Genomic DNA, 15,457 nt, shown 5'->3' with positions numbered 1-15,457 from the left:
TTGAATATATTTAACCCACTTATGCCTAGTGTTCCATTATTGGAACGCTAAGCATGTGGGAGTTATTTATAACCTATTGCTCAAGGTCATTGCTAAGGTCTGATTTTTCACGCATGCAAAAAGTTAAAAAATTGCAACCTCTGGCATAAATGGGTTAGCAGGTGAACAGGACTGCTAGCAGAGGGAATTTACAGAGTATAGAAAGTTCTCTTTATTTTTGAGGTTTTAATCAGATACTTTAATATTTGGGGTTTTCATAGTTGTACTTATTTTGGGGGTACATGTGATATTTGGGTAAGTGTACACATGTGTAATGATCAAATCAGGGTAAATGGGATATCTATCACCTCAAACATTTATCTTTTCTATGTGTTGGGAACATTACAATTCTTCTCCTTTAGCTATTTTTTTTTTTTCTGAGACAGAGTTTCACTCGTCACTGGGGCTGCAGTACAATGGCGCGATCTTGGCTCACTCCCACTCCTGGGTTCGAGAGATTCTTCTGTCTCAGCCTCCCGAATAGCTGGGATTACAGGTGCCCAAACCACACCAAAAGAAAATAATAATTTTGTATTTTAGTAGAGACGGGGTTTCACCATGTTGGCCAGGCTGGTCTCAAACTCCTGAACTCAGGTGATCAGCCTGCCTCGACCTCCCGAAGTGCTAAGATTATAGGTGTGAGCCACTGCGCCTGGCTACTTTTACTATTTTGATATATACAATAAATTATTAACTATAATTTCCTTACTGTATTATTGAATACTAGAGTGTATTGCTTCTATCTAACTGTATTTTTGTACCCATTAGCAACTTTTTTTTTTTTTTAAAAACAGGGTCTTACTATGCTGCCCAGCCTGGTTGTGAACTCCTGGCCTCAAGCAATTCTCCTGCCTCAGTCTCCCAAATTGCTGGAATTACAGGCATGAGCCACTGTGCCCAGTGAGCAACTTCTTTTAACCTTCCTCCAAAAGTTTTCTTTTGTAGGCTAAGGGTATTCCTTTTCTCCTTTTTTATTTTGTTTTTGTTTTTGTGTCTTTTGAGATGGAGTCTCACTCTGTCGCCCAGGCTGGGGTGCAGTGGCACCATTTCGGCTCACTGCAACCTCTGCCTCCCAGGTTCAAGTGATTCTCCCACCTCAGTCTCCTGAGTAGCTGGGATTACAGGCGAGCGCCACCACACCCGGCTAATTTTTGTATTTTTAGTACAGACAGGATTTCACCATGTTGGCCAGGCTGGTTTCAAACTCCTGACCTGAAGTGATCTGCCTGCCTCAGCCTCCCAAAATGTTGGGATTACAGGTATCAGCCATGGCGCCTGGCACCCCTCACCCCACCTCTTTTCTCCTTTTTGAGTTAGGGTCTTTTTCCATCACCCAGCCTGGAGTGAAATGTGAAGTGCAGTGACACAATCACAGCTCACTACAGCCTTGCCTTGACTTCTCAGGCTCAAAAAATTCTCCCATCTCAGCCTCCTAAGTAACTAGAACTACAAGCGCATGCAACCATCCCTGGCTAATTTTTTTTATTGAGATGCAGTCTTGCCCTGTTGGCCAGGCTGGAGGGCTGTGGCATGATCTCTGCTCACTGAAACCTCTGCCACTTGGGTTCAAGTGATTCTCCTGCCTCAGCTTCCCAATTAGTTGGGACCACAGACGCAGTCCAGCACGCCCAGCTAATTTTTATATTTTTAGTAGAGACGGTTTCACCATGTTGGGCAGGCTGGTCTCAAACTTCTGACCTCAAGTGATCCGCCCGCCTCGGCCTCCCAAACTACTGGGATCACAGGCAAGAGCCACCATACCCAGCCGCCCGGCTAATTTCTTTTTTTTTTTTTGAGGCAGATTCTCACTCTGTTGCCCAAGCTGGAGTGCCGTGGCGTGATCTCGGCTCACTGCAACCTCTGCCTCCCGGGTTCAAGTGATTCTTCTGCCTTAGCCTCCCAAGAAGCTAAGACCATAGGCGCAGGCCACCACACCCATCTAATTTTTTAATTTAAAACATTATTTTTTATTTTTTGAGATGGAGTTTTGTTCTTGTTGCCCAGGCTGGAGTACAATGGCATGACCTGGGCTCACCACAACCTCCGCCTCCTGGGTTCAAGCGATTCTCCTGCCTCAGCCTCCTGAGTAGATGGGACGGTGTCCGCCACCACGCCCAGCTAATTCTTTTTTTTTTTTTTTTGATGGAGTCTTGCTCTGTCGCCCGGGCTGGAGTGCAGTGGCCGGATCTCAGCACACTGCAAGCTCCGCCTCCCACGTTTTACACCATTCTCCTGCCTCAGCCTCCGGAGTAGCTGGGACTACAGGCGCCTGACACCTCGCCCGGCTAGTTTTTTTTTTTGTATTTTTTAGTAGAGACGGGGTTTCACCATGTTAGCCAGGATGGTCTCCATCTCCTGACCTCGTGATCCGCCCGTCTCGGCCTCCCAAAGTGCTGGGATTACAGGTGTGAGCCACCGCGCCCAGCCCCAGCTAATTTTTTCTATTTTTCAGTAGAGACAGGGTTTTACCGTGTTGCCAGGCTGGTCTCAAACTCCTTTCCTCAGATGATCTGCCCACCTCGGCCTCGCAAAGTGCTGGGATGACAGGTGTGAGCCATTGCAACAGGCCTAATTTTTGTATCTTTAGTAGAGATAGGGTTTCATCATGTTGGCCAGGCTGGTCTCAAACTCCTGACCTCAAGTGATCCACCACCTTGGCCTCCCAAAGTGTTGGGATTACAGGCGTGCACCACCGTGCCTAGCCTCACCTGGCTAATGTCTTTTTAAAATTTTTTCGTAGTGACAGGGCCTCCCTCTGTTGCCTAGGCTAGACTTGAACTCCTGGGCTCAAGTGATCCTCCTGCCTTGGCCTCCCAAATTGCTGGGATTACGGGCGTAAATAGTGGCCATTCCTTTACCTGGAGCTTTCAATAATACCAGGTAGTTCTACAAGTGTATGATACAGTATAATATTTAATATTCCTAACAACAGTCCTGAAGCAGTGGTTCTCAAATTGTGCTGCACACGGCTGGGCACAGTGGCTCATGCCTGTAATCCTAGCACTTTGGGAGGTGGAAGCGGGTGGATCACTTGAGGTTAGGAGTTTGACAGGAGCCTGGCCAAGATAGTGAAATACAGTATCTACTAAAAATACAAAAATTAGCCGGGCGTGGTGGCGTGTGCCTGTAGTACCAGCTATTCAGGAGGCTGAGGCAGGAGAACCACTTGAACCCGTGAGGCAGAGGTTGCAGTGAGCTGAGATGGCACCACTGCACTCCAACCTGGGCGATGGAGTGAGACTCTTGCCTTAAAAAAAAAAAAAAAATTGCTGCACATTAAAGTCACCTAGGGACCTTTAAAAAAATCCCATAGCAGGCCGGGCCAGTGGTGCACACCTGTCATCTCAGCACTCTGGGAGGCCGGGGCAGGTGGATCACTGGAGGCCAGGAGTTCCAAACCAGCCTGGGTAACATGGTGAATCCTCGCCTCTACTAAAAAAATACAAAAATTAGCTGGGCATAGTGGTGCATGCCTGTAGTCCCAGCTACTCGGGAGGCTGAGGCAGGAGAACGGCGTGAACCCGGGAGGCAGAGCTTGCAGTGAGCCAAGATCGCGCCACCACACTTCAGCCTGGGCAACTGAGCAAGACTCCGTCTCAAAAAAAAAAAAAAAAACCACCAAAAATCCAACATCAGGCCTTTACCCCAAACTAGTTAAATCAGAATCTCAGCAGAAGGGAAACGTGAAGGTGAAGATGGCGGTGGCCAGGGCCGGGTTCCTGGGAATCCAGTGGCCACAAAGGGCATCCCAGAACGTGGTGCCACTGGGCGCACGGACAGCCTCCCGCATGACCAATGACATGCTCCCAGCGTCCTATCCTAGGACCCCAGAAGGACGGGCCGCTGCCCCCAAGAAGTATAATATGTGTGTGGGAGACTACGAGCCTTACCCGGATGATGGCATGCAGTATGGCGACTACCCAAAGCTCCCTGACCGCTCACAGCATGAGAGGAATCCATGGTATAGCTGGGACCAGCCGGACCTGAGGTTGAACTGGGGTGAACCAACGCACTGGCACCTAGACACGTATACCAGGAATCGTGTGGATACGTCCCCCACACCTGTTTCTTGGAATGTCATGTGTATGCAGCTGTTTGGCTTCATGGCTTTCATGACATTCATCTTCTGGGTGGGGGACATGTACCCTGTCTACCAGCCTGTGGGACCAAAGCAGTATCCTTGCAATAATCTGTACCTGGAACAAGGCAGTGACCCCTCTAAAGAACCTGACTCGGTGGTTCACTATGAGATCTGAGGAGGCTTTGTGGGCTTTTGGTCCTCTAACTAGGACTCCCTCATTCCTAGAAATTTAACCTGAATGGAATCCCTAATAAAACTCAGTGCTGTGGTTAAAAAAAAAAAAAATCAGAATCTCTCGAAGTGAGCCGTAGGCATCAGGACTTTTCCAAAGAACCTCAGGAAATTCTAATATGCAGCAAAGTTTGGGAACTACTGTCTTGTAGTATATTCTATCATTGAGATATCTGCCAGATATGGATATTATATCTGGTAAGTTGTTATATCTTGGTAAGTTAGTTTGCAGCATGACAGTGAGGAAGATGGAAAACCCTGCTGAAAGAGATCCTTGAGTTCAACATTACCTGTACCTTAAGCACAGACATAGGCATGGAATGAGAGTTTCTTCTGGGTAAAATCAAATTCTTTTTTTTTCTGAGACAGGGTCTTGCTCTGTCGCCCGGGCTGGAGTGCAGTGGCCGGATCTCAGCTCACTGCAAGCTCCGCCTCCCGGGTTCCCGCTATTCTCCTGCCTCAGCCTCCCGAGTAGCTGGGACTACAGGCACCCGCCACCTCGCCCGGCTAGTTTTTTGTATTTTTTAGTAGAGACGGGGTTTCACCATGTTAGCCAGGATGGTCTCGATCTCCTGACCTTGTGATCCGCCCGTCTCGGCCTCCCAAAGTGCTGGGATTACAGGCTTGAGCCACCGCGCCCGGCCTGTAAAATCAAATTCTAAATCTAAAACAGCAATTTCAAGATTATGTGCTTGGTATATCAACTGTACAGTTCTAACTTCGCTATCTATTAACCGACTGTGTAGCTGTCACTAAATTGAAAATCACAAGGAATTATTCTTACCCATATGCCCAGTTGTTTCCAGAACCTTGTTTTTGACAGAAGCATGCATGTTGACCATATTTCCATCGGCCAGACTGGGCAGCCTTTGACAGTGTTTGATTGATAACTTTGGGTTCCATATCAACAAGAACAGCCCGGGCAATTGGAACTAGAGGGGAAAACAAAACAAAACATCAAAAGAAAAAATATTTCTTACATCTTATTTAGGTAATTCAGAGCATAAGTGTCCAAATACAAAAAAAAAAAAAAAAAATTCCAGGGGTTGGAGATAGAAAGATCTGCCATACTGCTTAGAAATCCCAGTGGGCAGCAGCAGGCATATGTAGATGTTCACCAAGCCCAGCATTTGCTAAGCAGGCTGAATCAGTGCGGGCCTAAAAGAATACCTGGATCAGATTAGCCGGACGTGGTGGCACGTAACTGTAAATCCCAGCTACTTGGGAGGCTGAGGCAGGAGAATAGCTTGAAACTGGGAGGTGGAGGTTGCACTGAGCCAAGGTTGCACCACTGAACTCCAGCATGGGCAAAAGAGTGAGACTCTGTCTCAAAAAAAAAAAAAAAAAAGAAAAAAATAAGAGTACCTGGGTCAAGACTACAAACATACGCTGAATGCTTATGATGTGCCACGGGCTGTGCTGGGAATACAGAGATGAAGACATCAAACTAGCCTTAGAAAGGGCAGGTGGGAGGCTGGGCGTGGTGCCTCATGCCTGTAATCCCAGCACTTTGGGAGGCTGAGGCAGGTGGATCATTTGAGGCCAGGAATTAGAGACCAGTCTGGCCATCACAGTGAAAACCTGACTCTACTAAAAATACAAAATTGTCCGGGTGCGGTAGCACATGCCTGTAATCCCAGCACTTTGGGAGGCTGACGCGGGTGGATCACCTGAGGTTAGGAGTTCAAGACCAGATTGGCCAACAAGGTGAAACCCTGTCTCTACTAAAAATACAAAAAATTAGCTGGACGTGGTGGCAGGCTCCTGTAATCCCAGCTACTTGGGAGGCTGAGGCAGGAGAATTGCTTGATCCTGGGAGGTGGAGGTTGCAGTGAGCCAAGATTGTGCCACTGCACTCCAGCCTGAGCAATAAAAGCAAAACACCATCTCAAAACAAACAAACAAACAAAAAACAAAATTAGCCAGACTTGGTGGCATGTGCCTCTAATCCCAGCTACTCAGGAGGCTGAGGCATGAGAATTGCTTGAATCTAGGAGACAGAGGTTGTAGTGAGCTGAGATCATGCCTCTGTACTCGAGCTTGGGCAAGAGTGAGACTCCGTCTCAAAAAAAAAAAAAAAGACTTGTGGGAAAGATAAATACATCAACACTTAATCACACTGCAACATGATATGACCAAACAAATCCACACCAAAGGAGCATCATATTTGGAGGTACAAAATTCCATGGGTACAACATCCAGCTCAGAACCGTTGGAGCAGAGGATGGAGAAGGATAGGGTAGAAGTGATAGATGCGGATGAAAAGCAGGTAGGGCTCAATCTTGGAAATCTTTATAGGCAATGCTAGAAAAGCTTGAACTTTATCTTTTAGGCCACGATAAACCACCGCAACGTTTTTTTTTTGAGCAGAGTCTTGCTCTTCAGCGTGTTGCCCAGGACTCGGAGTGACAGCTGGCGTCGACACCTCGCTCACTGCCAAGCGCTCCGCCTCCTGGGTCACCGCCATTCTCCCTGCCCCGCCTTCCTGAGTAGCTGGGACTTACAGCACCGCCACCACGACCCACAGCTACCATGTCTTTTTTTGTCTTTTTTAGTAGAGACGGGGTTTCACCATGTTAGCCAGGATGGTCTCGATCTCCTGACCTTGTGATCCACCCGCCTCGGCCTCCCAAAGTGCTGGGATTACAGGCGTGAGCCACTGCACCCGGCCAACCACCAAAATTTTTCAAGCAGGCGAGGAATAGTTAGATGTCTGTTGATCATAATTCACTGCAGCCTCAAACTCTTGAGCTCAAGCACTTCTCCCACTTTGGCCTTCCAAGTAGCTGGGACTTCAGGTGTGTGCCATTACACCTAACTAATTTTTATATTTTGTTTTGTAGAGACAGAATCTTGCTCTATTGCCCAGGCTGGTCTTGAATTCCTGGCCTCAAGCGATCCTCCTACCTTGGCCTCCCAAAACACTGGAATTACAGTGAGCCACTGTGCCCAGCTGTTAGATGTCTTTTTAAACACAGCAATATAGAGGATGGATGTGATAGACAGTAGACTCCAGGCAAGGAATCCTAAAAGGAGTGTCTTGAGACAGTCCAGGTAAGAAAGAACAAAAGCCAGACTAAAGCAATGTCAATGAAGGTGGCAAGGGAAGAACAGTCAAGGAGTATATAGGAGGTCAAATAAGTAGATCTTGTTTGATGGTATGTATGCAGCAAGAGCATAAGGAACGATAATGAATGCCTTGGGTATAGAAATGTTGAGTTTGAGGTTCATACAAGAGATGTAGGTGGAGATATTCACTAATCTGTCTAGAGCTTGTAAGAGAGGCTGGGCTAGAGGGCTGAAAGTCACAGGTGTAATAAATGTAGCAAACTATGAGAGGGACTGAAATTGCCCAGAGAGAACTATGCAAGTGAGGACAGGGGAGATGCAACAACTGGAGAAGAAAAGTGGGGTGACTAGGAGAAGGAGGTTCAAGGAGAGAGGTTTTTTTTTTTTGAGACAGAGTTTCACTCGTCGCCTAAGCTGGAGTGCAATGGCGCAATCTCCACCTCCCGGGTTCAAGCGATTCTCCTGCTTCAGCCTCCCAAGTAGCTGGGATTACAGGCACGCACCACTATGCTAGGCTACTTTTTGTATTTTTAGTAGAGATGGGGTTTCACCATATTGGCCAAGCTGGTCTCGAACTCCTGACCTCAGGTGATTCACCTGCCTCGGCCTCCCAAAGGGCTGGGATTACAGGGGTGAGCCACTGCACCTGGCCTTTTTTTTTTTTTTTTTTGAGACGGTGTCTCACTCTATTTCCCAGGCTGGAGTACAGTGGTGAGATCTCGGCTCAATGCAACCCCCCTCCCGGGTTCAAGTGATTCTCCTGCCTCAGCCTCCCGAATAGCTGGGATTACAGCCATGCGCCACCACACCTGGCTAATTTTTGTATTTTTCGTTGAAATAGGATTTTACCCTGTTGGCCAGGCTGGTCTCTAACTCCTGACCTCAAGTGATCTGCCTGCCTCGACCTCCCAAAGTGCTGGGATTATAGGTGTGAGCCACTGTGCCCGGTTGGAAAGAGTTTTTATATGTTACTTTTATCAAACGCAGTAGAGAAGTAAAGTGAATTAAGAAAACAAAAAGAGGCTGGGCGCGGTGGCTCATGCCTGTAATCCCAGCACTTTGGGAGGCCAAGGTGGGCAGATCATTTGAGGTCAGGAGTTTGAGACCAGTCTGACCAACACGATAAAACACTGTCTCTACTAAAAATACAAAAAAATTAGTTGGGTGTGGTGGCGCATGCCTGTAGTCCCAGCTACTCAGGAGGCTGAGGCAGGAGAATTGCTTCAACCTGGTAGTCAGAGGTTGCAGTGAGTCGAGATCATACCACTGCACTCCAGTCTGGGTGACAGAGCTAGACTCTGTCTTAAAAAAAAAAAAAAAAAAGAAAAAGAAAGAAAGAAAGAAAAAAGAAAGAGAGCCTGTAATCCGAGCACTTTGGGAGGCCAAGGCAGGCGGATCACTTGATATCAGGCGTTCGAGACCAGCCTGGCCAACGTGGCAAAACCCTGTCTCTACTAAAAATACAAAAATTAGCCAGACATGGTCGTAGGCACCTGTAATTCCAGCTACTTGGGAGGCTGTGGCAGGAGAATTGCTTGAACACAGGAGACGGAGGTTACAGTGAACCAAGATCACGCCACTGCACTCCAGCCTGGGTGACAGAGCGAGACTCTCTCAAAAAAAAAAAAAAAAAAAAAAAGAGAGAGAGAGAAAAGAAAGAGCCAGGCATGGTAGCATGCACCTGTACTCCAACCTGGGTAACATAGTGTAGCAAGAACCTGTCTCTACAAGAAAAAGAAAAAAAGAAAAGAAAAACAGTAGTTGAATCTGGTGATTCGGAGGTCACTGGAAACCTTTTTTAGAGCAGCTTCAATGGTGCTATGAGGCAGAAGCAGGATCATAGGTGATTAAGCAGGGTCCTCTTTTGAGAATCTTAGATGAAAGGCAAAGAGATAACAAGGGAGACGAAAGTTATAGTCAAGAGATGAGTTTTGTTTCATTGGTTTTAAATTGGTGAGATCTGAGCATGTGGAAGGGAAAATGCCACTGGAAAAGCAAAGATTATTAACATAGAAATGAAAAACAAAAACAAAGTCATTCCCTAGTGAGATGGGAAGGAATGGGGTTTGAAAACCATGTGGAAGGCCTGGCTTTGAAGGGGTTGGTTCTATCAGAGTAAAGGAGAGGACTGTGGGCCACACCTACCTCCATTCTCCTCCTCACTGAAGAATCTCTCTTTGCAAGATGCTTGATATGCCTCATTCTCTCTCTTACAGCAGAGTCCATGAGAACTCTGTGAGTCTCTAAGCAAAGCATCAAAAACTTCAAAACCAATCTGATTGCCACACTGACCAAGTTGCACTGTTACAATTGACATGCTGAGCCACAAACTAGGTGTATTACCTCTAAAAACAACCTGTAATCGAAAAAAAATAGGCTTTGAGAACTACTACATTACTAATAAGAACAAATAAAATGCCATATGTGTTAATTATATATCAATAAAAAGTCTTTTTTTTTTTTTTTTTCCCGTGAGATGGAGTCTTGCTTTGTCGCCCAGGCTAGAGTGCAGTGGCACACTCTCGGTTCACTGCAGCCTCCGCCTCCCAGGTTCAAGCGATTCTCCTGCCTCAGCCTCCTGAGTAGCTGGGATTACAGGCACATGCCCCCATGCCTGGCTAATTTTTGTATTCTTAGTAGAGACGGGGTTTCACCATGTTGGCCAGGTTGGTCTTGAACTCTTGACCTCGTGATCTGCCCACCTCGGCCTCCCAAAGTGCTGGGATTACAGGCGTGAGCCACCGCACCCGGCCCAAAAAGTCATTTTAAGATGCCACACACATATACAATGTTGGAGATAGAACAGCTGCATTGTCTAAGGAGCCAGTCATTCAAGGAAGTTATCTTACTCTCTATATGGTTTTGGAATTTGTGATTTACTGTACATGAATCCATTCATACACAGCTCAATAGTTTCCAAAATCTGATTTATACTCAATTTTTTCCTAAACATACATTTAAAACAAAACATTCTCCTCAGTTGAGGTGTGATAAAAGAAAAAAAGAGGCTGGGTGCCGTGGCTCACACCTGTAATGCTAGCATTTTGGGAGGCTGAGTTGGGAGGATCACGTTAGCCTGGCTGTTCTAGACCTGGTCAACATGGCAAAACCCTGTTTGTACAAAAAATACAAACATTAGCTGGGCGCGGTGGTGTGCGGCTGCAGTCCAAGCTACTCAGGAGGCTGAGGTGGGAGGATCACCTGAGCCTGGGAGGTCAAGGCTGCAGTGAGCCACGATGTTGCCACTGCACTCCAGCCTGGGTGACAGAGTGACATCTTCCTGTCTCAAAAAAAAAAAAAAAAAATTAAAATTAAAAAATAAAAATAAAAACAAGACAAAACAAATGCCGATTGAAGAAATTAGTAGTACCACCCTTCACACCACAAGAACATGTAGAATGCAGAAGTGAGCTCAACATTGCACATTCAATTAACATTAATTTTCTCTCTTCTAAATATGACTTACGCTTTCTCCAATAGTCTAGCCTGGTAACTTTAGTAAAACCTGTAAGAAAGATTTTGTGTTTAGCTCAGGTAGGACAGCAAGAAAGATGGAGCTTGGAGAAAGAAAACCATATGAAATATTAACCGGGCGCAATGGCTTATGCCCGTAATCCCAGTACTTTGGGAGGTCGAGGCGGGAGGATCACTTGAGCCCAGGGATTCCAGACCAGCCTGGGCAACATAGCGAGACCCTGTCTCCTTTTAAAAAAGAAAGAAAGCAAAAGAAATATTAGAGCAGGTCCTCATTATTTTTACCTAGGAAAATAGATAATTTTTGATAAAGACTTCACATCAGGTCTATGCAACACTGGAAATGAGCCGTGGGTTGTGAGACAGACTCTGTGCTTAAAATGTCAAACGGCAAAGTAGGTATTTTATTATCCTCATTTTACAGATAAGGAAACTGAGGCTCTGAAAGGTTACTGACTTTTCCAAGGCCACCCCACAGAACTAGTAAACAGCAAAGCCAAAAGGTTTCCCGTTCCCCACAGGCCCCAGGAGTTCCCCACACGTAACACGACTCACCGCCAGACGCGGACAAGCACTTCTGTCGCGTTCAAACTTCAGACCAACCTACTCACCATGCGCATGCTCACTTTCAACACGAAACACCTGAGAACGAATGCGCATGTTCCATAAACGGAGAGTTTTTGTTGTGTATATATTTTTTCCTATTCAGAAAGATTAATTACGCATGTTCAATTTCAATTTACGAACTTCAGATATGGTACGCATGCTCAATGCCTAACGAACGCTTTAGCTGACAATGCGCGTGCTCTAGTCTCCAAGCGCGGCTTCGGCTGGTGTTTTGCGCATGTTTCTGCCAGCACCTGGACCCCTGGCGATATTTCTGCGCATGTCCACTGCCCACAGTTTGGCTTCACGGAACCCTGTACGCATGCTCCTGCGCTGAACTTTAGGAGCCAGTCTAGGGCCTAGGCGCAGACGCACTGAGCCTAAGCAGCCGGTGATGGCGGCAGCGGCGGTGGTGGCTGCGGCGGGTCCGGGCCCATGAGGCGACGAAGGAGGCGGGACGGCTTTTACCCAGCGCCGGACTTCCGAGACAGGGAAGCTGAGGACATGGCAGGAGTGTTTGACATAGACCTGGACCAGCCAGAGGACGCGGGCTCAGAGGATGAGCTGGAGGAGGGGGTGAGGCCCGGGTCCCCGGGGGCCCGAGGTGACAGGGCCGGGGTGGCGGCGCGGGCGCAGGAAGCGCGGTGTGTCCTAGAGCGTGGAGACTCGGGGGCTCCTGAGGAGCTGAGGGTCGCGCGGCCCGAGACAGGGGAGCGGGCGGGGCGGACATGGCCCTAGGTGTGAGGCCTCTGCGGGGCTCGCAGGTGCAGGTCGCACCCTTAGCCCCAGGTCAGCGCAGCCCCGAACAGTCTGAAGGGGGAAAGAACGGACGCGTGGTCGATTCCTCGAGCTGCTGGACTTGAGTGTGGCGGGGCGCGCGTGGCGTGAGCGTGTGTTGGGGAGACGGGGGCTGCGCTTGCTGGGTGTCCCGTAAGTGCAGGTGAAGTGTGGAGGGTTTCCCTTCGAGTCTAGAATTTCAAGTATTAAATCTTCAGACCTCCCACAACCACCTCTCTTCTCGGCCTGTCGCTTCTCTCCTAGGAAGCGCTCAGCTGTTAGAAGTGACAGCTGAAAACTTCTGTCGGGAGTAGCACTGCCGCTGCTGTTACAGCCACCAGGAGTTTTATTTCGGGAGCAAGGGGGCTCTGCTGCATCTTCCAATCTTCCAGGGTTTGTTTGTTTGCTTTTTTTTTTAAAACCCCCTTCCGTGTGACTTTTAAAATAAGCATTTATGAGGACACACGGCACTTGTAAACCTTTCCCCAAGTTGAGTATTTTTTTCAGAATAATTAATGTAATTTTGGGGTGAAAAAAAAAAACAGTGTTGACAGCCTTGATTTAGCTTGCCAGAAATAAGTTGCCTGAACAGAGACTTGTGAATGGTGGTATGAGGGCTTTCCTTGCTGTAATTTAGGGTACTAAATTTAGAATTGTATTTCCTAATGCATAGCTTGCTTTTACCTTGGCTGGCTTAGTGGTTTGTTAATCTTTATGGAATATCTTTTTTTCCCCTAGATACATTTATCAAAAAATGACAAATTGCACTTGAAGTTCAAAAATGTTGTCATACTAAACCACTAATCCTGGACCAACTGATCATCAGTTGATAACCTCTTGGTAGTTTAGCATCTAAATTCCAATGTCTAGTTGAATACATGGGTTAATGACTGCTGTCAGATGTTTGCTCTAATTACATAGGGGCTTCCTTTCCCTTACCTCACCCTCGGTTTTTTCCTCTGACACCTGCCCTACTGTTGACAAAAGATTGAGATGGTATATATAAAGAACTTTGAACACTTTAAGGAACTAAGTGGCCTAAAATAATACTGTTCTTTATGTTTGTTTATTTTGTTTTGTTTTGTTTTGTTTTGAGACTGGGTCTCACTCTATTGCCCAGGCTGGAATGCAATGGTGCGATCTCAGCTCACTGCAATCCCAGCCTCCCGGGTTCAAGCGATTGTCATGCCTCAGCCTCCCGAGTAGCTGGGATTACAGGCATGCGCCACCACGCCTGGCTAATTTTTGTATTTTTAGTAGAGATGGGGTTTCACTGTATTGGTCAGGCTGATCTTGAACTCCTGACCTCAAATGATCCACCAGCCTTGACCTCCCAAAATGCTGGGATTATAGGTGTAAATCACCGTACCTGGCCAATACTGTTCTTTTCATAATCAAATGAGACTAAATCAAAATCACATGGTTTAGAAAGTGGATATTGAGATGTGTGCTTTTTCTTTTCTTTCTTTCTTTTTTTTTTTGAGACAGTCTTGCTCTGTCACCCAGGCTGGAGTGCAGTGGCGTGATCTCGGCTCACTGCAACCTCTGCCTCCCGGGTTCAAGCAATTCTCTTGCCTCAGCCTCCTGAGTAGCTGGGACTACAGGTGCATGCCACCACACCTGGCTGATTTTTTGTATTTTTAGTAGAGATGGGGTTTCACTGTGTTAGCCAGGATGGTCTCGATCTCTTGACCTTGTGATCCGCCCACCTTGGCCTCCCAAAGTCCTGGGATTATAGGCGTGAGCCACCGAGCCTGGCTTTTTTTTGAGACAGGGTCTCCCTCTGTCTCCCAGGCTAGAGTGCAGTGCCGCAATCTTGGCTCACTGCAGCCTCTGCCTCCCGGGTTCAAGCGATTCTCCTGTCTCAGCCTCCTGAGCAGCTGGGATTACAGGGGCGCGCCACATCACCCGGCTAATTTTTGGTATTTTAATAGAGACAGGATTTCACCATGTGGCCCAGGCTGGTCTTGAACTTCTGACCTCAGGTGATCACCTGCCTCGGTCTCCCAAAGTGCTGGGATTATAGGTGTGAGCCACCTAACCAGGCTTTTTATTTTATTTTATTTTATTTTAATTTTTTCTGAGACACAGTCTCACTGTGTAGCCCAAGCTGGAGTGCAGTGGCCCAATCTCCGCTCACTGCAGCCTCAACCTCCCGGGCTCAAGCGATTCTCATGCCTCAGCCTTCTGAGTAGCTGGGACTACAGGCGCACACCACCATGCCTGGCTGTTTGTATTTTAGTGGAGATGGGGTTTCACCATGTTGCTCAGGGTGGTCCCAAACTCCTGAGCTCCAATGATCCACCCGTCTTGGACTCCCAAAGTGCTGAGATTACAGGCGTGAGCCACTGTGCCCGGCCGGTGTGTGCTTTTTTAATGATGTTTTCATACGGAATTCCAGTTAGCCTCTTAATCGAACATAATGGTACACTAAATACAATTGGAAACAAATATGAGATTACTTTCATTATGTATACCATATACCATACTCTTATCAGTTACGTTGGTTCTCTATGACAGTGGCTTTGGGACAGGGCACGGGAGAAAACTGGATAGGAAGGTGCTTTATATCTTCATTAGTTGAACTGATAGAATTTCCAGAATGGGTTTATTCTCTTTTTTTTTGAGACGGAGTCTTCTTGTTCTGTTCGCCCAGGCTGGAGTGCAATGGTGCAATCTCGGCTCACTGCAGCCTCCACTTCCCAGATTCAAGCAATTCTCCTGCCTCAGCCTCCCGAGTAGCTGGGATTACAGGTGCCTGTCACCAGGCCCGTCTAATTTTTGTATTTTTACTAGAGACGGAGTTTCTCCATGTTGGTCAGGCTGGTCCAGAACTTCCAACCTCAGGTGATCTGCCTGCCTCGGCCTCCAAAAATGCTGGGATTACAGGTGTGAGCCACCGCGCCCGGCCAGGTTTATTCTTTTTTGAAAGTACAGTACTGCATTAAAATTCCTGTATGAACTGGGACTTTTTCTTTTCACTTTCTTGTTGTGTTTCAAGAGCAGTAGGTGTTCCAGGGCTTTTGTCCTGCTGGGTATAAGCAAGTAGGATTTTGAGAGGGTATGAGGAGGAGGTCAGAAAAATTGGTGGAAATAGGAAAGAGAAAGAAATATAGCCCCGACCTTGGGGAGAGAAAGTCTGGGGAAAGAGCAAAGGCAATTAAAGAGGATTTTGAGGAA

At 47.1% G+C, this 15,457-nt stretch overlaps 2 protein-coding genes across 10 annotated transcripts in view; one reads left to right on the top strand and one right to left on the bottom strand.

The window, feature by feature from the left end:
* Positions 1–11,706, bottom strand: part of TUBD1 (tubulin delta 1) — a 35,028-nt gene extending 23,322 nt beyond the window's left edge. For 2 of the 9 annotated variants that reach the window (XM_017877410.1, XM_017877413.1), the window contains exons 1-3: positions 11,506–11,702; positions 9,566–9,776; positions 5,136–5,283 (exon numbers count right to left, since the gene is read on the bottom strand). In XM_017877410.1, coding sequence (XP_017732899.1) covers positions 5,136–5,283; positions 9,566–9,776; positions 11,506–11,514 — 368 coding nt within the window. In that variant the 5' untranslated portion in view covers positions 11,515–11,702. Of the gene's footprint in view, positions 1–3,929; positions 4,059–5,135; positions 5,284–9,565; positions 9,777–10,886; positions 10,926–11,449 lie in introns of those variants that run through there. The other 7 variants (XM_017877416.1, XM_017877419.1, XM_017877412.1 and 4 more) reach the window with 6 other exon arrangements.
* Positions 11,707–11,836: 130 nt separating this feature from the next.
* RPS6KB1 (ribosomal protein S6 kinase B1) overlaps positions 11,837–15,457 on the top strand; it is a 62,236-nt gene continuing 58,615 nt past the window's right edge. The window contains 1 exon segment of the mRNA XM_017877453.1: positions 11,837–12,076. Coding sequence (XP_017732942.1) covers positions 11,936–12,076 — 141 coding nt within the window. The 5' untranslated portion in view covers positions 11,837–11,935.

Source organism: Rhinopithecus bieti, unplaced genomic scaffold, assembly GCF_001698545.2.
Source record: "Rhinopithecus bieti isolate Rb0 unplaced genomic scaffold, ASM169854v2 scaffold_10657, whole genome shotgun sequence".
NCBI lineage: Eukaryota > Metazoa > Chordata > Mammalia > Primates > Cercopithecidae > Rhinopithecus > Rhinopithecus bieti.
The sequence above is the reverse complement of the archived record's forward strand: the minus strand, read 5'-3'. Positions and strand labels throughout refer to the sequence as shown.